The sequence below is a fragment of the Lepus europaeus genome, chromosome 14 (assembly GCF_033115175.1).
Source record: "Lepus europaeus isolate LE1 chromosome 14, mLepTim1.pri, whole genome shotgun sequence".
In the NCBI taxonomy this organism is placed as follows: domain Eukaryota; kingdom Metazoa; phylum Chordata; class Mammalia; order Lagomorpha; family Leporidae; genus Lepus; species Lepus europaeus.
Window position 1 is genome coordinate 18086751 of NC_084840.1, and position 24717 is coordinate 18111467.

The following is a 24717-nucleotide window of genomic DNA, read 5'->3' on the forward strand; positions in this document are numbered from 1 at the left end:
CCACCCATGTGGGAGACCTGGATGGAGTTCCTGACTCCTGGCTTTGGCCTGGCCCAGCCCCAGTGGTAGTGGGCATTTAGGGAGTAAACTAACAGATAGATCTTTCTGTCTCTCCTTCTCTTTGAAAGGTATTCTGCCTTTCAAATAAATCTTTTTTAAAAAAATGAGTTACAAAGATAGCATAACAACCTAGAAAATACTTACTAGAAGCTGTCACTGAATTATAGGTATGGTTACACCATGGGAGCAGGGGCAGTTTGAGGATACCCAGGCCCAGTAAGAAGACCCAAGGGAAGGTCACCGAAGGACTAATAGTGACTGTGTTGCTGTGCTGAGACTAAACATGGCTTTTTTTTTCCTCTTTTCCTATTTTCCAATTTTTCTTTAATGAACCCTTTTTGCTTGTGTGTGTGTGTGTGTGTATTTTTTTTTCCTGCAAATGCTTTGGTGACACACACTTACAAAGGGGAAAGTTTACATGAAAGTGAGGACTGTTGAGTGACCTTTTCATGGGTCAAATGGGAATTCTGTCAGAGAGCTCTTCTGACAGACTGTCTGTTTCAGCAGCGCTGGGAGTATTCAATAGTGAATAGCGATCTGCTGGACACCACCCCTAACGTTGAGTCCGCATGATAGCGATGCTGTCTCATGCTGTGCCTCACACGTAGCAATGCAGACGGTAAGGTGCTTTCCGTGAGTGTTGTTCTTTAGAAACTATGTCTTTGAGATATCATTTGAAGACTGCTTGGGATTATGGCTGTCTGCACACTAACCATCCATCTTTTGGAATCATCTTGGTATTTATTGCATTGTAGCAAAACTAAAAGTTCATGTAAAGTTTCATTTTGACCCATGGTCAAAGCTCTGAGCAGTTCTGAGGTTTATTCTTGAGTTCTTACCATCTCAACCCAGTTTTTTTTTTAGCTCCTAATGCACTCTTCCTTCTGTTCAGGAGAGCTCTAGCATTAGCCTTTTCTTCCTTACTGTCTTCCCAATGTTTCTATTCATATTCAACTTCTACTTGTACAAACTTTACAGTGTGCAGGGCCCGGTCTCTCACATCCTGCAGCTTTGCAGCATGTTGCTTCGTTTTGTCTCTATCTGCACTTTGGCCAGGTCACTTTGAGATTTATTATTATTATCTTCTCAGCTGTTAGTGATAGACATGCTTGTAGAAAAGACATCATGGCCTTTGCTGTGTTTGGGGCTTGTGTGTAGAGTTTGTTTGGATCTGGGTTGGTTTGCTTTTTCTATTTAAAACTTAGATTGTGTCTCTACCATATAGAAACTTCATCCAGCTACCAGGCTGTGCTTCTGCAGTGCAGTGATCAAACAAAATCACCAATCTGGTGATTCTGGCTCCTGTTTGGCTTGAAGGCTGATTTCAGGAAGGCATGGTTTTCTTCCTTTGCGTGACTTATTTGCTCAGCAGATGGGAAAGTGGAAGACTTGGCCTACTTAAAAAGTATTAAGCTGGTGAGGTCTTCTAAAGAAAATTTTTTCTGGAAGGTCCTTTAGAAGCCATTTAGCCCAGCTCCCTCATTTTACAGATGAATAATCTGGGGCCCAGAAGGAAGGCATGGCTTAACCTAGGCTGTTCAGTGACCTAGTGGAAGAGAATGCACTGGAATAGTTCTGAATGGCCAGTCCAGCATTCTTCCCACTGTGCTGCTGGCCGTCTTCAAGGTGCGGGAGAGCAGGTTGGTGCTCACTGCAGGGCCCTGCTGACTGCAGTGGCTCATCGTGGCGCTGCGGGAAGCACCGCAGTCTCTGCTTACTCTGGTTCCGTTTATGGGAAGCAGTAATAGAGTTTCTATAGAAGATTTATAATAAAATCTGCAATTTTCCCCAGTTTCTTACCTTTTTTTTTTTTTAAGATTTATTTTCTATTTATTTGAAAGACAGAGTTACAGAGAGAGAGAGGTAGAGACAGAAAGCGAGGTCTTCCACCTGCTGGTTCACTCCCCAAATGGTGGCAATGGCAGGGGCTGGGCCAGGCTGAAACGAGCAGCCAGGAGCTTATTCAGGGTCTCCTATGTGAATGCAGGGGCCCAAGGACTTGGCCCATCTTCCACTGCTTTCCCAGGCCATAGCAGAGAGCTGGACTAGAAGAGAAGCATCTGAGACTCGAACTGGCGTCCATATGGGATGCTGGCACCACAGGCAGATGCTTAACCTACTGCGCCAAGCACCAGTCCCCTAAGCTGCCTCTTCTAACTTCACTGTTTCTCTCCTGTGTGGCCTGCAAAGAAGCTGTGAAGAAGGAAAGTATGTAAATTATTTGCATAAAAAGAGGCAGCTTTTCACTAGTGTTTGCCTTTTTAAACTGTTGCTAAATTTAAATTTAATTTCAAAACACTAAATTCATGAACCAGTTCCGGGACTGGTTTGCAGAATGATTTTCTGTTTTGTGTGTGTTTTGTTTGTTTGTTTTTTGTTTTTTGTTTTTTTGACAGGCAGAGTTAGACAGTGAGAGAGAGAGACAGAGAGAAAGGTCTTCCTTGCGTTGGTTCACTCCCCAAATGGCCAGCACGCTGCGGCCAATCTGAAGCCAGGAGCCAGGTGCTTTTTCCTGGTCTCCCATGCAGGTGCAGGGCCCAAGCACTTGGGCCATCCTCCACTGCCTTCCTGGGCCACAGCAGAGAGCTGGACTGGAAGAGGAGCAACCGAGACAGAATCCAGGGTGCCGGCGCCGCAGGCGGAAGATTAGCCTAGTGAGCCACGGCGCCGGCCACAGAATGATTTTCTTAAAGGGCCTCTGTGTGCTCTTACCCTGAAGTGAGTTTGTGAGGTTTAGCCTTTTGTGACTCTAGGTCATGACTGTGTCAGTGTATGAGAGTAAGATTGAGAGCATTTTGTGCACTAGTAAAAGCTACATGCTGAGCAACTTGTAGATCTTGTCGTGCATCTCTGCTGCTGCCTCCCACCTCAGCGTGGCACCATCTCTCTCCGCACCCGCCCAGCTACTCCCAACAGCCCACTAAAGTGTACTTTTAGTGAATGTGTTTTGTTGGCCTATTTTTACCTTTTATTGCTTCTTCATGAAGAGCGCAAGTCAAAAGCCCTTTATTAAGCTGGGGGAATTGTATGCTTTTCTCTGCCGCGCATTTCCTTGCTTGTGGAATGAAAGCCAGCTCTTAACTTTGGAATGATTCATTGAAGGAAGTAAGGGTCATTTTGTGGTAGAATCCTCAGCACGTCTCCCTCACTCAGGAGCATCTGTGCAGGGGCCAGCATTAAATGTGAGTTGTCAACACTGACATTCCCCATCCCCAAAGAGGAGCGTTTTCACATCATACAAACCAAAGCAGAGGATTAAACTGGGGAAATGGCCAGGGGAAGGAGGAAGTGACAAGGAGTCTGTTTCCCTCAGGACTTCTCAGTCACCTGCATTCCTTGAGTAGTGTCTGTGGCCCCTCTGGACACCCAGCAGTAAAACAGCTGAGTAAACGCACAGAACAGAAGGTGAAGCACCTGTCAGTCCTCGCCACTTCCCACTTGCTGGTGGTGGACTCCTTTAAAATAGTTTGTTTGATATGAGCTCACAAAATATTTACATGAAATCATACAAGAGTAACAGTTTTTTTTCTCCATAACTGATATATGGTTTATTTATTTTTTTACCCAGAATCCTTTTATTTAAAGTATACAAAGTTCATGTATTTCATAGATACAAATTTAGGAACATAATGCTTCTTCCCACACTGCCCTCCCTCCCACCCACACTGCCACCCTTCTTCCTCTTCCCTCTCCTATTCCCATTCTTATTTTTTACTAAGATGTATCTTTAATTAACTTTATAAACATAAGATTAACCCTATACTAAGTAAAGAATGCAACAATAGTATGAAAAAAAAAAAAAAAGACTTTTCCTCAACAGTCAAGACAGGGGCTGTTAAAAGTCATCACATCTCAAAGTGTCAGTTTCACTTCTGTAGATTACCTTCTAGGTGCTCTATTACTACAGATCAGGGAGAACATATGGTATTTGTCCTTTTGGGACTGGCTTATTTCACTAAGTATAATGTTTTCCAGTTGCATCCACTTTTTTGCAAACAACAGGATTTCTTTTTTTTTCTTTCTTTCTTTCTTTTTTTTTTTTTTTTTAATTTGACAGATTGAGTTAGACAGTGAGAGAGAGAGACAGACAGAAAGGTCTTCCTTACGCTGGGTCACCCCTCAAATGGCTGCTACGGCTGGCGCTGTGCCGATCCAAAGCCAGGCGCCAGGTGCTTTCTCCTGGTCTCCCATGCGGTTTGAGGGGCCCAAGCACTGGGCCATCCTCCACTGCCTTCCCAGGCCACAGCAGAGAGCTGGACTGGAAGAGGAGCAACTGGAACTAGAACCTAGCACCCATATGGGATGCCGGCATTGCAGGCAGAGGATTAACCAAGTGAGCCACAGCACCAGCCCAGGATTTCATTTTTTTTTTTTACTACTGTGTAGTATTCCATGGTGTACATATCTCTTAATTTCTTTATCCAGTCTTCAGTTGACAGACATGTGGGTTGATTCATATCTTAGCTATTATGAATTGAGCTGCAGTAATGGGTTATTAATTTTAGCAGCATGGAGATTATATAGACTTTAAGATTTCCTGTAATCTCTTTGAAGACAGGAACCATATCCTAAAAAGCTTTATATATCCCTAAGTTACCTTGCATGGAATGAGCACTACAAGTTGTTAGATGGATTTATGGAAGAGATGTGTCAGTTGTTAATAAAAAATAAAAATATTTTCCTGAGACCTTACATTCACAGGCTGGGATTTTTTTTTTTTTAAGTTTTTATTTATTTTATTTGTTAGGCAGAGAGAGAGAGAGAGAGAGAGATCGATCTTCCATCCACTGGTTCAGTCTCCCCTACCCCCACATTGACTGCAACAGCCAGAGGTGGGCCAGACCAAAACCAGGAACCAGGAGCTTCCTCTGAGTCTCCTACATGGGTGCAGGGACCCAAGCACTTGGGTCATCTTCTGCTGCTTTCTCAAGCACATTAGCAGGGAGCCGGGTTGGAAGTGGAGCAGCCAGGTCTTGAACCAGCACCATACAGGATGCCAGCATTGCAGGAGGCTTTACCCACAGCTGCAGCACAGGTCCCAGGCTGGGAAATGGTTGGTCTGTCCTGGGTAAATAGCTGAACTCCTTTTGGAGGTGAGTAGCTCCCTTTACTGGCACATACAGCAAGCAGAGTAGCATGTTTTTTCTTTGCACTTAATAATTGAATCATGTTTGATACCCACAATGTAATATGCTTTCAGATTCTAAAGACAGAGATAATGCTACCAATCTCCTCATATGGTAATGAGCATTATTGAGCTTGAATTATCAGTTTCTTGGGGGGAACGTGAACCTTGTTCTTTATTTAGGAAAAAATGAGTTGGGATTCCAAGCATTCTTTCCTTGAGATGCTAGTAAGTACTCATTGCTCTAGTTAAGGCCCTTAGGTGTCCCTCAAGGACTCTCAGTCCATGCCGTGGGCCACACAAAGTATTTGCAGCATGTGCTTGAGTAGTCTGGGTGTTTGCATGATGAAACTGTCAGTCTGACGTTGGAGATGATTGCTTACAATTATATCAAGCATAATAGTAGATCATTCTCCTGGCTTACAATGGTGTTTATCTGCCAAATCTCAAATTTTGGTTCATAAATAGTAACCTTTTGTAGCATTTTCAGGTTTTACTGATCAAGCAGTATAATATTGGATCACATTTAGTGCAAAGGGCCAGTTTGATAGTTCAGCATAGACTATGCTTCTGTTATGCCAGAGTGAAATCTGCTGTTGCTCTTCTCATCTGTGAAGGACCTGTACCAACTCTTTGTTTTTATAAACATCTTTAAACCTTGCATTAAAACTTTGTTGTTGTTGGCTGGTGCCGCGGCTCACTAGGCTAATCCTCTGCCTTGCGGCGCCGGCACACCGGGTTCTAGTCCCGGTCGGGGCACCGATCCTGTCCCGGTTGCCCCTCTTCCAGGCCAGCTCTCTGCTATGGCCCGGGAGTGCAGTGGAGGATGGCCCAAGTCCTTGGGCCCTGCACCCGCATGGGAGACCAGGATAAGCACCTGGCTCCTGCCATCGGATCAGCGCGGTACGCCGGCCGCAGCGCGCCTACCGCGGCGGCCATTGGAGGGTGAACCAACGGCAAAAGGAAGACCTTTCTCTCTGTCTCTCTCTCTCACTGTCCACTCTGCCTGTCAAAAAAAAACAAAAACAAACAAAAAAAAACTTTGTTGTTGTTGACAGGAGAGTGGACAGTCAGAGGGAGAGAGACAGAGAAAGGTCTTCCTTTTTCCGTTGGTTCACCCCTCAATGGCCACTGCGGCCGGTGTGCTGCGGCTGGCACTGATCCGAAGCCAGGAGCCAGGTGCTTCTCCTGGTCTCCCATGCGGGTGCAGGGCCCGAGCACGTGGGCCATCCTCCACTGCCTTCCCGGGCCACAGTAGAGATCTGGACTGGAAGAGGAGCAACCGGGACTAGAACCCGGTGTGCCAGCGCCACAGGAGGAGGATTAGCCTATTGAGCCGTGGCACCGGCTGCTTTAAAACTTTTGACCATAGAGGCCGGCGCTGTGGCATAGCAGGTTAAGCCTGCAGTGCCTGCATCCTATATGGGCACCAGTTTGAGTCCCGGCTGCTCCACTTCCTATCCAGCTCCCTGCTGATGGCCTGGGAAAGCAATGGAAGATGGCCCAAGGCCTTGGGCCCCTGCACCCACATGGGACACCTGGAGGAAGCTCCTGGCTCCTGGCCTAGCTCCAGCCTTTAGCAGCCATCTGGGGAGTGAATCAGCAGATGGAAGATTTCCTCTCTCTCTCTCTCTCTCTCTCTCTCTCTCTCCCTCTCTCTGTCTGTAACTCTACCTCTTAAATAAATCTTTAAAAAAAAAAAAAAACACTTCTGACCATCATTCACATTAAGAAATACATTTCACACTGTGACCTAGTATACTTAGAAACATATTCTATTTCATTAAAACAATGGTTTTATGACAACATAACCTTGCTCTGCTTTGTGAAATGCACTCTGACGTTTGCTATCTGTTTCACTCACTATTCATCTTGTTGGGAGCCACTTAAGTGGCTCACGACCTACTAATGAGTCTTAGCGTGTAGTTACTGTGCCCTCACCTCATGACTGCCACTGTCAGCAGCAAGCCCAGTTCTTCCATGAACATAAACCTTAGAGCTCTTTGTAATGAGAGGCTCCTTTCAGAATTCTCTGGAGCAGTCATCTCTTTGTCCTCCTTTACAGCCTAGGAAGATAGGAACACTGGAAATTTTTTCTTTTTATTTAGAAACAATTCAAACCTACAGAAATATTTCATCCTTCATGCAGAAACCAAAATCAAGTTGCACCAGTTGTCTCAATGTCTTTTGTAACAGAAGGATCCAATCAGGGATCACAAGTTACACCGAGTTTTTGGGTCTTTCTAGTCAGTCTTTAACTTTCATGACCATGATGTTTTTGAAGGTAACAGGGCAGTGGTCTGTGTCCCTCACCTTGGATTTGTCCGTGTGTCCTCGTCAGGAGACCCAGTTGATGCATTTGGGCACTGTGTCGCAGGGGTGACATTGCTCTCGCCATCAGTTTGTCTGTTACTGGTGGTGTTGACTTGGATTGCTGGAGGAAGATGGTGCCTGCCAGGATTCTCCACAGTAAAGTTCTTTTTCCTCCTATGTGACATATTTTATGAGGTGACATTTTGAGATTATGTAACATATAGTTCCTCATCTACTTTATCCACTAGTTTTGACATCCATTGATATTTCTTTCTTGGATTGATTTTATAAAGATGACTGTCCAGTGGTGATTTTTTTTTTCTTTTTTAAAGATTTTATTTATTTATTTGATAGGTAGAATTTCAGAGAGAGGGAGAGACAGAGAGAGAGATCTTCCATTTGCTGGTTCACTCCCCAGATGGCCACAATGGCTGGAGCTGAGTTGATTGAAAGCCAGGAGCCAGAAGCTTCTTCCAGGTCTCCCACATGGGTGCAGGGGCCCAAGGACTTGGGTCATCTTCTACTGCTGTCCCAGGCCATAGCAGAGAGCTGGATCAGAAGAGGAGCAGCCGAGACTAGAACCAGCACCCATATGGGATTCCAGTCCGCACTAGCCCACTACACCACAGTGCTGGCCCCAGGTGGTGATTTTTCTAACCTCATTACTGCCTCTGCATTTAATAGTGTCATTCTACTGTAAGGAAGAGCTTTCTGTCCTCCCCATTGATGTTTTCCATTCACTTTCTATTCATTTATTTATGTAAGTTTAGTTTAGGCTCATGTTTTCCTGTTTTATTCAATGGGCTAAATTTTGTTTCTCTCATTATTTTGATGTTTATATAGTCCCCGGTTTAAGATTTGTTTATTTGAAAAGCAGAGTGACAAAGAGAGAGAGAGACAGAGAGAAATCTTCCTTCCACTGATTTATTCCCCAAATGGTGGGTTGGGCCAGGCAGAAGCCAGGAGCCAGGAAATCTCTCTGGGTCTCCCACATGGGTGGTAGGGGTCCCAGCACTTGGACCATCATCCACTGATTTCCCAGAAGCGTTTAACAGTAAGGTGGATAGAAAGCCTGGACTTGAACCAGCACTCCAGTGTGGGATGCGGGCATCCCAAACAGCAGCTTAACCCTGTGCCACAACGCTGGCCCAGCTTGGGTTTTTAAGTAGACTTGTGTGTGCCTATTATTGTTTCAGCACTCTCTTACCTTCTAGCACGAGAGATCCAAGGCTCATTTCACTCCCTGCCCAAGCTCTGGAATTAGCCATTTCTCTAGGGAGCCCCACTCCTTTTCCTGGAGGATGGCCCTTAGAAGCGATCGTCTTGTGCTAAATACTCCTGGAATGTTGCTCTGCAACAGGCCCGTTCAATGGACAGAGGAAGGAAATACATCCATGCTTGTAGGCACATTTGCTTACATATACACACGCCACATACATTTACATATTTAGTTATTTTTCTATGTATTAAAATCATGAGTCCATACCAATACCTTCAATTTTTGCATTCTCCCACAGGTTTCATTTTAACTTTCTTTCTTTTCTTTCTCATATTTAAACCTGCTGTCTCCACCAGTGAGAAATGTAGTTCCATTATCTCAGTGTGTTTACCTACTTATTCAACTTCCTATAGAAAGCCAATCCCCTAGCTAGACCAGGCTGCTGCCCTACCATGTGCCCTCCTCTTATGACAGCACTCTGCCTTCCAAGCAATAAGGAGGGACCGGTGCTTTGGCGTAGCAGGTAAAGCCACTATCTACAGTGCCGGCATCCTATATGGGCGCCGGTTCGAGGCCCAGCTGCTCCACTTCCAATCCAGCTCTCTGCTATGGCCTGGGAAAGCAGTAGAAGATGGCCCAAGTCCTTGGACCCCTGTACCCATGTGGGAGACACGGAGGAAGCTCCTGGCTCCTGGCTTCAGATCAGCCCATCTCTAGCCATTGTGGCCATTTGGAGAGTGAACCAGCAGACGGAGGATCACTCTCTCTGCTTCTGCCTTTGCCTCTCTGTAACTCTGCCTTTCAAATAACTAAATAAATCTTTAAAATAAATAAATCTTGCCGGCGCCGTGGCTCAACAGGCTAATCCTCTGCCTAGCGGCGCCGGCACACCGGGTTCTAGTCCCGGTTGGGGTACCGGATTCTGTCCCAGTAGTCCCTCTTCCAGGCCAGCTCTCTGCTGTGGCCCGGGAGTACAGTGGAGGATGGCCCAAGTGCTTGGGCCCTGCACCCCATGGGAGACCAGGAGAAGCACCTGGCTCCTGCCTTTGGATCAGCGTGGTGCGCCGGCCACAGCACGCCGGCCGCGGCGGCCACTGGAGGGTGAACCAACAGCAAAGGAAGACCTTTCTCTCTGTCTCTCTCTCTCTCACTGTCCACTCTGCCTGTAAAAAAAAAAAAAAAAAAAAAATCTTTAAAAAAGTCTTTAAAAAAAAAAAGTTGGGAAGAGGGAGGAAGGAAGGAAGATAAAGTTTTTTCTTAAAGTATTGGAAAAGAAGATTCTTTCAGTTTACATAACCGCAGGGAAAATGGATGCATAGAATACAAAAGCTGATGTTTAAGTCCTTTGCTTCAGATTTTCACTCGGGTTCTTCAGCTGTTTTTTCAGTGCTTGTGCATATTCACCGAGCACTGTGACGTATTGAGCATGAGCACGCACTAGTCACCATGCTGGATGGCACATATAGTGTCTGAAGGTCCTTCAGAAAGTTCATGATGAAATTAAAAGGTGCATTTTTCATGAACTCTTTGAAGATCTCTCATGTAACAGACCTCAACATATAGACAACTACACAACTTGTCATTATTATCACCAATTCTGAAGCACGGTAAACAGAATTTATTGATGTCAGAGAACTTGATCATGTAGGGTAGTTAAGCACGGATATGAATTTCAACCTAGAATATTTTGCCTGCAAAACCCATACCTCTCCCAAACCACGTGTTCCACATGGTGGTGAGATGCTGGCTGCTTTGAAAATCATCGTAGGTAGCGGGAGCAGGGGCGCATTTTACCAAACAGCAAAATCCCTCTTTTTTTTTTTTTTTAAGATTTTTATTTATTTATTTGAAAGGCAGAAGTTACTCAGAGAGTCAGAGAGAGAGAGAGAGAGAGAGAGAGAGAGGTCTTCCATCCACTGGTTCACTCCTCAAATGGCTGCAATGACCACAGCTGGGCCAAACCAAAGCCAGGAGCCAGGAGCTTCTTCCAGGTCTCCCATGAGGGAGCAAGGGCCAAGGACTTGGGCCATCTTCCACTGCTTTCCCAGGTCATAGCAGAGAGCTGGATCGGAAGTGGAGCAGCCAGGACTCAAACCGGCACCCTTATGGATGCCAGCACTGCTGGCAGTGGGTTTACCCGCTACACCACAGCACCAGCCCCCAAACAGCAAAACTTTAAACCCTGGCATTTAATTTTCTTGATTAAAACAACAGCAAGAAATAGAAGCCATGCAGCTGGTCTATTTTCTTTCTCTAGTGAATTTTGGGAGAGTTAAGCCAGTGGTCAGTGATGGGGATTTATATTGTGAGATATTTTATTGGCTTGTTTGTGTGCCATCTCAAAAACAGTCACATTCATATGCTGACTACTAGAAGCCTTTATTCAGTTGGATTTAATAACTCCCTGAAGTTCATGGACTTCTGTCCACCCTGTCTCACCTAGAAGAAATAACGCAGACATACGCAACCTTCTAGCCCTCCGATCTAGAATAAATTGTTTTCTAAACAGGTGGCTCTTTGCAAAGCTTACCCAAATGGAAATCCATCCCTGAGGTATTTCCTTAGCAGGCTTGTTTGATTACCAAATCTTAGTTTGAGAAAGAATATGTTGACTCATCAATTGAAGAACTTCCTGAGGCAGCAGAGAGAGAGAGAGAGACAGAGATTCTTTCTTACTCTCAGGTCTGCCTTCATGCTGACTGCCTTTGAGCAGAATACGTGTGGGATCAGGCAGCCTTCTGCATGGGCATGTGTGTGCCCAAGGCCAGAATGCTATAATTTATGATACACCAGTGTTGAGAAAAATGTAGATTGTTTTAACCTCTGGATTTCTAATTTGGGAAGGATTCTAGAAATGTGTACTATCTGAAAATTGATTCTCTTTAAAACTGAAAGGAATAAGACTGTGGCCAAGAATATTTTTGGTTTGCTCTTATTTTCACTGGGCTGTACAAGATACTTTCGTTTTTACAGGGGAACCCTGTGAGACAAAAAGGAACAATAAATGTTAACTGAGCTGGGAAAAAATGAATATAATGAATATACAGAAGAACAAATGAATAAAGGGAGAGGTTAGTTTCAGTTTTCCGGAAAATTTATCTCCACTCCTGCATTTCTGACATTTCTGAGTCTCCAATACCCAAAATCTTGTTGAAGGATTTGATTGGTGGATCTTTTCAGATGTGCCTAATCAACCTCAGGCAGCTGTGTTTTGCTGTACTTACTGGCTTTGGATAAGTCATTTAATTTCTCAGCACTTCAGTGTCCTCCTCTGTAAGAAAATAGCGTAGAATTACTTTTTGGTGTGGTTGAAGTGCTAGGTTTGTTAACATACTTTATAAGATAGAGGAGCTTAGCGTTGTAGATACTTCCTAGGAGTAGACCTAAGATAGAATGGAGAAGAGGCCACTTCAGTGTCAGTCTTTGTCAATGAGTGTGAAATCACCAAGGAAGTTGTCTGATCAGAATTGTTCTTGTGGGGAACAGCGCTGTGGTGTAGCAGGTTAAGCCTCTGCCTGCAGCCCCGCATCCCATATGGGCACCAGTTCATGTCCAGCTGCTCCTCTTCCAATCCAGCTCTCTGCTATGGCCTGGGAAAGTAATAGAAGATGGCCCAAGTGCTGGGCCCCTGCACCCACATGAGAGACTGGGAGGAAGCTCCTGGCTTCGGATCAGCCCAGGTCTAGTTGTTGCAGCCATTTGGGGAGTGAACCAGAGGATGGAAGACCTTTATCTCTCTGTCTCTCCCTCTCTCTGTAACTCTACCTCTCAAATAAATAAAATAAAATAAAATAAAATAAAGTAGTCATCTGTATCTCTTTAAAAAAAATTGTTCTTGCCATGCTTTTAAAGAAGAATATAACCCATGTCTGTAACTATGCTACTATTTAGGTTAACATCCATTTTTCTTTTCTAAGTGAAGAGGTCTAATAAAGAAAGACTTGTTCTTATCAACTATAGCTATAATACAACATTCATAGACCTGAATTAGCAAGATAATTGGACATTTAGACACAGTACATATAAATCTGGCTTGTGGTAAAACTGCTCAGTCTTCTTAAGGAGTTTTTTTAGATTGAGAATGAATCAAGGCTGCTTTAGAAATTCTTTTCCACCTGTATTCATTCCTTAGAGCAACGCTAAGGAGCTGATCACATCCCTTGATTTAATCTCACAAAAGTGGCCATAGGGATTTAAAAAAAAAAAAAAAAGACCTTAAGACGGGGAAATTGTGGCATGTTGGGAAGGGCTAACGGAAAAAGCGTGAATTCCATGCAGAGCAAGGAAGGGCAGGATAGTGTTCGTAAGACCCCTTGGAGAACTGACTTGTTACTTTGGGGATAAACTTGATGGCTTAGAAAGCATTTGACCCAGAAATGTTGGAGAGGGCGGTGATGACAACACAGTGCGAAAGAGATGTTTTTTTCAAGGCCAATCCAAAATCCGTCAACACCAAGCAAAGAAATTCCTTTCTCTTTAACTCTTCATTTTCCCTGCACTACTGAATGCTATGGCCTTGCACTTCCTCTCCTGTTTGTTCTCTCTTCATCTCTGATCCTTGTTTCTTTCCCTCACCTTTATACCTTTGCCCATCTTGTTCTTCCCTGATTGTGGCATCTCGGGCAGCTCTGATACACTTTAGACTTAGTAAAGGGTGTCGTGTATGGAGTTTCCTGTGTACTGGGTCAGAATTGGGATTTGCTGGCCTTCTTCAATGTGCAGCTTTAATGACATCTCATTAAAATTGAACATCAAAGGCCTGAAGGTACTTTAACTGATGTTTCTGCCCGGGCTTTGTTACTTAAGAGATGCAGAAGTGGAAAAATCGTATTCTCACACTGAGCAAGAAGCATTCAGAGAATCCGCTGTGCAGACTGCTGCCTCTCTGAGGCCGTGCACCCTGGAAGGCTGTGGGGTCTGCCCTCGAGCGGGCCCCCCAAGGGCCTCCCTGTGTTCCTAGAAGCTGGCAGGCTCTCTCTGCCTCCTACAAGTGGCAACCCGAAATCGGAGTTGAAAGTGAATCTTTGCCCTTGGCTCTTCTCCAGCATTCCTTGCTGAGCGAATAGGGATTTGGAATGTCAGAAAATAGAAGAGGGGAGGGGAAAAGATGTGTGTATGACTCTGAGTGTTTATATGTAAAAGCAGCTTCATCTGGAGGGCTTTGGGACACGGCTTCCTCAGACTGCTTCCTTCTCAGAAACTCTCCGGTCCTTATTTATGCTTTTTGTTTTTTGTTTTCTTAAGTTGTTTAGCCTGAATTTGTCACAACAGTTCCAAACTCTTGCAGCCCAGAGGAGTCAAGCTAAGAGAAGACAGCATGGTTTCCAGAGCGTTTGTCTTTCTCCCTCAGGATAAAGTGACAGTAGTTGTTCCCAGACTCGTCTCCGGCAGAATCCAAGGTCGTCTTTCCTCTGGGATTTAATCTGGTGTCGTCAGGAACCTAGACTCAGATTTTATTGGAGAGCAAGCCTCGATAAGAAGTGTCCTTTTGGGAGAATCAAGGACTCAAGCTAGGCATAAGCGCTGTTGCTCAGCGTAATACCCTCTGCTGTAAGCTGCCAGTCCCGAGCACTTGTGGTTGAAGCTGAATTGAAAATATTGATGGAACACGCCTCTCAGATTCTGTTTAACTGTGGACTGGTTCAGAGCTCAAGACTATAATTTACAGGGCGGCGTTTATCCTTTATTTAGTTCCATCCAAAGTCATCTTGCGTCAACTCAGAAGGAGAGATTGTGTGAGGGTAACCCACAGGGCCAGCGTCCCAGCGTTGTGTGAAGAATCCAGTGGTTGAGTGTGTCTGTCTGCCTCCTGAGGAGCCATGTCCTCTTTATATACCCGAAGTAAAGAGTTCACTCGGAATAGGAAATCTCAGTCTGACTCTCCCCCAGCATCTCCCTCCCCGACCGCCAAGACACTCCGAGTAAGCAGCCTTTTTTCTTCCGTGTGTTCACAGTGGTCTCAGAGGTGGAGCATGTGTGTGTGTGTGACCGGAGGGGCCAAGGCTAGAGCAGACACATTTCAGAGCATATGGGAGTCAGTGGAGGAAAACAGAAATTTCGCAAGTAAAGACCCGGCTAGCTTTGCTGCAAGAGGTTATGGTTCATGATACTTAATATAGTCTTAAGTAAAAGCAGATTTAAATATGTCAGACTACAGTTTCTGTTTCTTAACATTTAACTATCAGTTGTAAACCGCTGACAATAAGATTCTAGAGTCTTTATCGTGGTATCTTATGGGGCTTTTCTTAACTTCTGGGGCTGTACTTAGTTGCTGCCATTTTTTGTGTTTTATGAGGAATACTCCCAAATGGTCATAAAACTATCTGCATTAAACTTCAGTTGTGTACAAGTTCCCCATGGATGTTTCTGTATGTGTGTTTATGCGATAGAATATGCCTTTGCCTACTTTTCATGTCTGTGATTGATAGTGAAGCCAAAATGTGCATGGAGTTATGCACACTTGGAACTTCACTCCTTGGTCACCAAGTGCCTTCAGAAATTGTGATGCTTTAAAGCCAAAGAAGTTCCTGGCTGTTGACAACAGCTGTGTGGAGGTGTTTGTGATGCCCTAGGCAGAGCCGTGTGAAGCGTATCTCCATCTTCTCTTTTTAAATTTTTTTATTTTATTTTATTTTTTATTTTTGACAGGCAGAGTGGACAGTGAGAGAGAGAGACAGAGAGAAAGGTCTTCCTTTGCCATTGGTTCACCCTCCAATGGCCGCCGTGGCCAGTGCGCTGCGGCCGGCGCACCGCGCTGATCCAAAGCCAGGAGCCAGGTGCTTCTCCTGGTCTCCCATGCGGGTGCAGGGCCCAAGGACTTGGGCCGTCCTCCACTGCACTCCAGGGCCACAGCAGAGAGCTGGCCTGGAAGAGGGGCAACCGGGACAGGATCGGTGCCCCGACCGGGACTAGAACCCGGTGTGCCGGCACCGCAAGGTGGAGGATTAGCCTAGTGAGCCGCGGCACCGGCCTCCATCTTCTCCAGGGCAGATCTGTGCAGGTCCTACATACGGGCATTCGCATGTGATTTCCTGTCTTCCTCTGCAGTAAGCTGACAAACCCAAGAACTGCTACCAATAGCAAGCAATGAGAAGTCCTGATGGGCATATTAGGTAGTAAGTAAGGTAATAGGTCCTTCTTGGGGAACTAGTTTGTGCTGTATCCTGGATACAGCTAAGAAGAGAGGCACAGTGCTAGCTTCCTTATTTGGGAGCTGTGTAGAAAAAACTGCAAAAACCTGAATAAACTACTGTGCTTCTTTTCCATTAGTTCACATCCATTTTCAGGGTCTTTCTCACCTGTAAATTGCCGCGTGTGTGACATCTTGGTATGGGTCCTCAGCCCAGGATGTTGTTACCAGAACAACAGAGAATGTTGTATGCAGCTGTTTCCTATGTTCTTTTTGTGAGAGGACAAGGAGCGGCTCCAGTGTGTGTGACCGTCGCTGAGGTCCAGGAGTGCTTCCTCAGGTCATGCCCTGAAACCTTTCCTAGCCCCGGAGTCACGGCTTCCTTCTCCCTGGCAGCTGTTGAGTAACATCTGGTAACTGCCAATTGAGGGCCACAAAACTTAGCACCTTCACTTCAGTTAGTGTTTCTGGTAGTTTGGCCAGGTACAAAGATCCCGTCGTCACTACCTGTTCCGCCCTCTGAGTGCGGCTCCCAGAGCAGTGTGTGGCTCCTGAAGAGCACTCCGCAGATCTCCGTCTGGTGACCATCCCTATTACCCAGTTTGGGTTTTTCCATTTCTTCTTCTTTTTTTTCTAAGATTTATTTATTTATTTGAAAGTCAGTGTTACACAGAGAGAAAAGGGGAGAGAGAGAGAGAGAGAGAGAGAGAGAGAGGTCTTCCATCCACTGGTTCACTCCCCAACTGGCCGCAACAGTTGGAGCTGGGCTGATCCAAAGCCAGGAGCCAAGAGCTTCTTCCAGGTCTCCCACACAGGTGCAGGGGCCCAAGGACTTGGGCCATCTTCTACTGCTTTCCCAGGCCATAGTGGAGAACTGGATCGGAAGTGAAGCAGTCAGGTCTTGAACTGGCACCCATGTGGGATGCCGGCACTGCAGATGGCAGCTTAACCCACTATGCCACAGTGCCGACCCCTCCATTTCTTCTTTAAAGTTAAGTGCTACTTTCTTCTTGTCTCATTCCTGACAGCTACCATCCCCCCCTCCCACTCTCACCACCCCTGCCTGCTCTCCATCCCTGTCTTTTAGACAGAGGTCAAAGTGAGAGAAAATTGGGGAATTTGGATTTCAGGAAACCCAAACGTGGATGACTTTAATAAAAGATTTGCTTCCCAATTTTAGTGTCTGTGGCTGTGGATTCCCACAGTGGCATCATCTTACTATAACCAACTTCCAGTGCCCAAATGACTTGAGACATTAATTTCCATATACTATTCATGTTCCATTATGTTGCTGTGTCTTCAGTGTCTGAGACAGTGAGAGATAGGCAAGACTAATATGGAAGCCGTTGACACTCGGGACTGATTATAAAACTAGGATTCATCTAACATTCCATTAGCCTAGTTCCTCTCCTTTCATGTCTAATTAGGGTGTTCCTTAATGGCTGGTTTTGTGGTGGTGGCGTTCTGGCCTTAGGTGCTTTCTGATGCCTGGTTGTTAAATGGCCAACCCTCTGCCACCATGACAGATGGGTATTGCTGTCCCCATTGTACATATGAAGAAGCCGAGGTCCATAAAAAGAAATGGCTTCCCAGCTTCACTCAGCTAATGAGCAGCAGTCTGATTCCAACTCAGGTCTCTGACTCCAGAACCAATATGTATCCACAAGGTAGAATGCAGATCAAATAGATTTGAAGATCAAGGTTAAAGACATGCTAAAGGACAAAGATAACAGTCACAAGCTGAAGTAGCCGTGGGAGTCTAACAGGTGTCCTTGATGGGAGCACAAGACACTGAACCTGCCTATAAAGGCCATGTCTGTGGACCAACAGAGGGAGGTAACAGTCCCCCTGGCCTAGTTCTCTAACTCCAGTCAGCCCCTCTGGGGTGGTGGACCCACGGAGCCAGAGGCCTTATGGGCTGCAAGGTCCTCAGATTTCTCTTAAAGGAGGAAATGCTTGGGCCTTTATAGCAAAGGTATGAGAAGTTTCTGTGTTGCAGAGTTAAAATCAGGACACCTCTCTCACCATCCTCATCCAAATCTCTGTGGTTTGTATACAAAGTTTTCTTTAGAGATCGCACAGCATTAAAGAGGTACAACCCCTGATCCAATGTTCTTCAAAACAGAATTGAAATTCCAAGCCAGTACTTAAAAGTTTATCATTTCTTTAGTGGAGGGAAGAGGAATAAACATTAAATGCTTCCGTATAAAGAGAATGCCCTCAGAGAACTTTAAAGTGATGACTGTTCACATGGAGAGAATATTTTGAACACTTTGCTTTTCATCAAGTGTTCAAGAAACAGTAGGAAAACCATGAACTGTAACTCAAATGGGTATTATTTTTAACTTGCAAAAACAAAAGGCAGGATGATTTTCCAGTGACTGGAAAATTGAAACTATTTTTTCATATACCTTTATTTTTAAACTCCTGGCAGCATCTGCTGCTTTTAATACCAGGTAACACAATGTTTCTGTACTTAGTAAGCCTTTGACCTTTTTTTTAATATAAAAATCAAATGCTTGCCTGGAGATTGTGCAACTAATATACTCTCTAATGAAAAAAAACACCTGTGTGCAGAAGATAGTGCGTGTCTGCACCAGCCACCAAGGTCTGTACTCACCTTCTCTAGTTTGTTTCTCAAAAATAATATTTTTTGCTCTCTGAACACGAATTATGCCACTAATCAAGGCTTTTAAAAATACATGCTCTTTGGGGCCAGTGCTGTGTAAAGCTGCCACTTGCGACTCCAGCATCCCATAAGGGCACTGGTCCGAGTCCCAGCTGCTCAGCTTCCAATCCAGCTCCTTGCTAATGTGCCTGGGAAAGCAGTGGAGGATGACCCAAGGGCCTAGGCCCCTGCACCCATGTTGGAGACCTGGAAGAAGCTCCTGGCTCCTGGCTTCAGTCTGGCCCAGCTCCACCTATTACAGCCATTTGGGGAGTGAACCAATGGATGGAAGATCTCTCCCCATCTCTCCCTCTCTGTAACTCTGCCTTTCAAATAAAATAAATAAATCTTAAAAAAAAAAAAAAGCTGTTCTTCTTCCTCAACAGGAAACATGCCCCCCCCCCCTTTTGATAGCCCCTCCTACCCCAGCTGAGCGTGTGCTCCGCATGTTGCTACTTGGGTCTCTGCTGACCCTGAGTAATGCAGCCGTTTGTACAAATGGCTTCTTTCGGCTTTCACACTCGCTTCCTATTAGTTCAGCATCTCTTTTATCTCTTTAATATTGGCCAGCATATCTGCTCATGTCTGATCTGTTAGGAAAAGCAGAAAAGCTTCTGGATTCACTCTCCTTTCTCATAGGAACCACACCAGGTGGTGATGAGAATTTGCAGGACCCACCTTTCACACCATAAAGCAGCTTCAACATGAAGTGCTGGGTTCACACAGTTAGTGGAAAAGCTTCTTTTAGACAGTAATTTTCTAACATTAAAAAAGAAATCCTGAACTACAAATGTATCAGGTACCACAAGCTCTTGCTTTTTAATCACTGTTTGTACAATTAGATCTAAAGTTTATCAATTCCACAACTTAGGAGCTAGTCAATTTATGTGGTTTATCATTTTTTAAAGATGCTGAAAACAAGAGCCAAGTAATCATTGGTTAGTATTCTCAAGTTGTTATTTACTAATTTAAAAAATGTTTTTCAACACAGGATCTGTCCAAGGGAAAATTTTTAGAGAATTTCCAAACTGTGATGCTTATTTGATATTTATAATATAGTGTATATCTTGAAGTTAGTCATCAGCTGAACCCCGAGACTCTTAATTAGACAGATTTTCGTTGAATTAGTATATGTGATAATAGAATTTGACCTGCATTTAGTAAACCAGCATTTTCCCATTTAATCTGGATTGCTATTTCTTGGTGTCCAACATCTCAACAGAAAATATAAAGATTTTAGACATAATAATGTCTTTAATTAATGTATATAAAAGAAACAGTAAAGCAACTTGCTTTGTTTTATAACCAGCTCTGTGAGCTAATTAGTATCCCTCTGATAATAATTGGGTGGTAGATGCTTGCAGCTTTGAGGAGAGCCTGACCTCGTGGCAGCTCTGTTCAAGAGGCCAGAGGCCTCTGCTTCCTTGTCTTCCAGAGTGTCGGTGTGGACAGTGGTTCCTTGCATGTGCCTTGTGCCCTTCTCTGGCAAGCACCGAGCCATTCTGCGGCGGGCTGTCTTGCCCTCCATCTCTGCAGCACTACGTCTGCGGCACTACCAATCTGGAGTCCATTTTTCCCTCTTCTCCACAATCTGCTGTCATGAATGAGAAACATTTGTCTTTGTGAACAATGCTAATTAAGAGCTCAGTCTGTTAACCATTTTTCCTGCCTAATTAAAACCACTAGTGTATTGGGTTTTTTGCCTTTTTTTTTTTTTTTTTTTTTTTTTTTTTGGACAGGCAGAGTGGACAGTGAGAGAGAGAGAGACAGAGAGAAAGGTCTTCCTTTGCCATTGGTTCACCCTCCAATGGCCGCCGCGGCCGGCGCACCGCACTGATTTGAAGCCAGGAGCCAGGTGCTTCTCCTGGTCTCCCATGGGGTGCAGGGCCCAAGGACTTGGGCCATCCTCCACTGCCTTCCCAGGCCATAGCAGAGAGCTGGCCTGGAAGAGGGGCAACCGGGATAGAATTCGGCGCCCCAACCGGGACTAGAACCCGGAGTGCCGGCGCCGCAAGGCGGAGGATTAGCCTGTTAAGCTACAGCGCCGGCCTTGTTTTTGTTTTATTCTACTCAAGAAAAGACAACAAGCAGTAAAATTCTTCAGCCCAAGGAATCTTCTTAGGCAAGAACAATAGTACCTGTAGAAATAAAAGTAGTTTCCCCATCTGGAGCCATTACATGAACTCCAAAAAAAAAACTCCAAAAAGTATTTAATGGCCTAGTTCACTCAAGTCCTGCATAGACTTCAAGGGGATGGCATCCGAAACCTTTGTTCATTGACCGGAGAGACTGAGAGTTTTGAAAGCATCAACTCCTTTCCTGAAAACCGAATCCTGCCCTTGCACTCTAATTCTCTGGTTACATGATAAATGAGTATTTAAGCCATCTTCTCACAATTAACATGCCATGAGCATCTGCTGTATAGTGGGCTCTGTTTTGGATGCTGGGATTCATAAAAGACACAGCTCCTGGCCTTAAGGAGTGTACAGTCTAATTAGAAAGAAAAAAAATCAAGGATTACAATACAGGAAAATACATTTTCAAATAAAGACAGGCAGGTACAAGTGCCTTTTGGAGATCAGTCAAGTGGTAAATGCATTAGCCTGATATTTGAAGAATGGTAGAAGCTAATTGAGCAAAAAAGACAGAAGCAACACATTACAAAGGTAGAAAACAATGTATGAGAAAGTATGACAATAACAAATGGTATGTTTAAAAGTGTACTAGGAAATGAGAATAGAGATTTAGCAGGAGCTGGATCATGTGGGTATTGGTGTGTCATTCTGAGAGTTTGATGAGTTACCCTATGGATAAAGGGTGAGATTTTTTTAAAGATTTATTTATTTATTTATTTATTTGAAAGTCAGAGTTACACACAGAGAGAAAAAGAGGGAGAGAGAGGTCTTCCGTCCACTGGTTCGCTCTTCAGTTGGCCGCAATAGCTGGAGTTGTGCCAATCTGAAGCCAGGAGCCAGGAGCTTCTGCTGGGTCACCCTCACAGGTGCAGGGATCCAGGCACTTGGGCCTTCTTCCACTGCTCTCTCAGGTCCATTAGCAAGGAACTGGAGCTGATAATAATTTACAGTCAGTAGGCCAGAGGAAACAATTAGTTTTTATTAGCCTTTTATTCTTTTCCAGCCCCCTTCTGGTTCTGAACTTGACCTGCTTATTATGCAATAGATGGCTGTTGTCCACATGTCCATGCTCATCCCAGCGCTACACTAAGCAACCTTCTTTGGTTATACAGTGGGTGTTCCACCAGTGAGACAATTAATAATTTTACAACGTTCCACACTGGGGTAGCTGGATTCAGTGCCCGGCTCCGGCTCCCAGTGCCAGCTTTCTGCTAACGAAGGCCTTGGAGGCAGCAGTGATGGCTGGAAGTCCCCACTGCCCACGTGGGGGCGCTGGATTGAACTTCTGGCTCTCAGCTTCTGCCCATTGCAGACATTAGGGGAATGAACTAGCAGATTGGCCTATATTCATTCTCTCTCTCTCTCTCTCTCTCTCTCTCTCTCCCTTCCTTTAATAAATTTTTTAAAGATATTAAACATGTGCCTGAATTTTTTATAGAAAGCTTTTATTTAATAAATATGAATTTCATAGGTAGAACTTTTGGATTATAGCGATTCTTTCCCCCAAACCCACCATCCCACCCCCAAACCATCCCACCTCCTTCTCCCTCTCCCATCCCATTCTTCATTAAGATTCATTTTTAATTATCTTTTTATACAGAAGATCGACTCTATTCTATGTAGAGATTTCCACAGTTTGCACCTACACAGACACACAAGTATAAAGTACTGTTTGAAGACTAGTTTTACTGTTAATTCTCATAGTACAACTCATTAAGGCAGAGGTCCTACATGGGGAGCAAGTGCACAGTGACTCCTGTTGTTGATTGAACAATTGACACTCTTATTTATGATGTCAGTAATCACCTGAGACTCTTGTCATGAGCTGCCAAGGCTATGGAAGCCTCTTGAGTCCACAAACTCCGACATTATTTAGTCAGGGCCATAATCAAAATGGAAGTTCTCTCCTCCCTTCAGACAAAGGTACCTCCTTCTTTGATGGTCCCTTCTTTCCACCAGGATCTCACTCACAGAGATTTTTCATGTAGGTCATTTTTCACCACAGTGTCTTGGCTTTCCATGCCTGAAATACTCTCAAGGCTTTTTAGCCAGATCCAAATGCCTTAAAGGCTGATTCTGAGGTCAGAATGCTGTTTAGGGCATTTGTCATTCTGTGAGTCTGCTGTGTGTCCTGCTTCCCATGTTGGATCATTCTCGCTTTTTTAATTCTATCTATTATTATTAGCAAACACTTGGTCTTATTTATGTGATTCCTTTGACACTTATTCCTATCTTTATGATCAGTTATGAACTTAAACTGATCACTTTAACTAGTAAGATGGCATTGTTACCTGCCAACTTAATGGGATTTAGAGTCCCATGTGTGCCTGAATTTTAACTTCATTACAGTTCATTGTGAAAGCAACATTTTTGTATAGGAGTTGTATGTAAGATAGCAAATAACTATTTTTAAATTTGTTGGAAAAGTTGCTCTAGATTTAAGTTAAATTGTAAAATAAATGAAAGTACACTAAAGTATTAAAAAAAAAAAATCCTTGTTGCTTTCCAAAATCAATTTCACGTGTTTGGTTATCTGGATGAGAGTGTAACCATCCACACAATACAATAATGACCTTAAATGTGTATGGGTTAGAAAGATAAGTAGGAAGTGGCCTGGATAAGCAAAATCTACAAATACAACCATTTACTGGGTGCTGTGGAATTTGTTTGAGCTTCTTTTTTCCTGTAGCTAAAAAGCTTAGGGAAAGCAAAAGGACTAAATAGGAGCAAGAATGGGAAAGCTGTAGTAACACCAGTGGCTGACGCTGCTAGAACATTTGTTGTCAGTGCTGTACCAAGCTCTGGGGTTGAGTATCTCCAGCAATGCCTTCAGTAACTGTGTGCACTGCCCAGCCTTGCCCTGTGTTACTGAGAACACTGCGGCAGAAAGAATTAAATAATTATCTAAAATCCCCTAACTTAACCTGTAACTGCCAGAGTCAGCAGTCCGCTCCAGGGGCCTTGATCGTAATTTTAAGTAATATCTGCAAATGCTCAGTGGAACTGCTTCATTCGATAGCTCCTGGATTGTTGTCATTATTCTTGACTGTTGAATCTGATTTAGAAAGGGAGATGGTGGCAACAAATCCTATTTTTTAAGGGTTTATTTGTTTGTTTATTTAAAAGGCAGAGTTACAGAGAGAGAAGGAGAAACAGACAAACTTGGGGGCAGGTGGTCCTCCATTCACTGGTTCACTCCCCAGATGACTGCAAGGGCCAGTGCTGGTGCTTTCCCAGGCCCATTAGCAGGGAGCTGGATTGGAAGTGGACCAGCCTAGGGGGTGCTGGTGCTGCAGGCGGCGGCTTAACCCTCTATGCCTTAGTGCCAGCCCCCAGAGTAATTCTTAAACTCAAAAGTTAGAAAACTATTGTATTTCACGGCTAACACAGATTAGGTTTGCGTGGCACTGAGAAGCTGAAGGTCACTGACGCAGCCTCGCTGGCATCCTTGGCTTGTTCTTCAGTCATTAATCCGAGAACTCCGAAGGGGAAGGCCGTCCCAGAATAGCTCAGACCGTTTCCCCTGGCTCGTCAGTGCACAAGAACATGATATGAAATGTTCCTTCTGCTCAGTCCCTCTCCAGGGGAAACGTAAGGAGGAGATTTTTCCCATCACTGTGGGCTCAGGCTCTGACGCCACAAGAGCAGGAGTTAAGCTAGTTTCGGCCTTGGCAGTAGACACGTGACTTCGTCTCAGTCCTTCCCCTTGGGCCTTGCTTTACAGAATCATGATTTTATTTTAAACTTGGTAGAAGGAGTTTGGTTTTAATTATGTGTCTTCCTAAACTCCTGATAACTTTCAAGTTAAAAGCTTTTGTGGGGATTATTTGTAAGCCATTCTCTGGTGTTTTCGGGGCTCTGTACATTTCACAAATCAAAACCAGCCTGGGGCCTGTCCCTTTCTAGGATTGCCATGTAAATTAATGATGATCTTCACTCTGTTCTTTTATTAGAAACAGGCCCTAGCAATGAGATTATTATGGGAGAATTTCAAGAGGTATGAAAGGAAGGAGCCTGCCGCGTCGTCTTGGGGCATTGTTCAAACTATACTCTGTCTAGCAAATCATT

The 24717-nt window shown here is 44.4% G+C and overlaps 1 protein-coding gene across 8 annotated transcripts in view; it reads left to right on the forward strand.

The window, feature by feature from the left end:
* The window catches only part of PPP1R12B (protein phosphatase 1 regulatory subunit 12B), a 218667-nt gene that overhangs the window by 159016 nt on the left and 34934 nt on the right, over positions 1-24717 (forward strand). The window contains exon 20 of one of the 8 annotated variants that reach the window (XM_062211600.1): positions 13962-14516. The exons of the other annotated variants lie outside the window; for them this stretch is intronic. Within the exon in view, the coding sequence (XP_062067584.1) occupies positions 13962-14072 (111 nt within the window). The 3' untranslated portion in view covers positions 14073-14516. Of the gene's footprint in view, positions 1-13961; positions 14517-24717 lie in introns of those variants that run through there. 8 annotated transcript variants of the gene reach the window in all.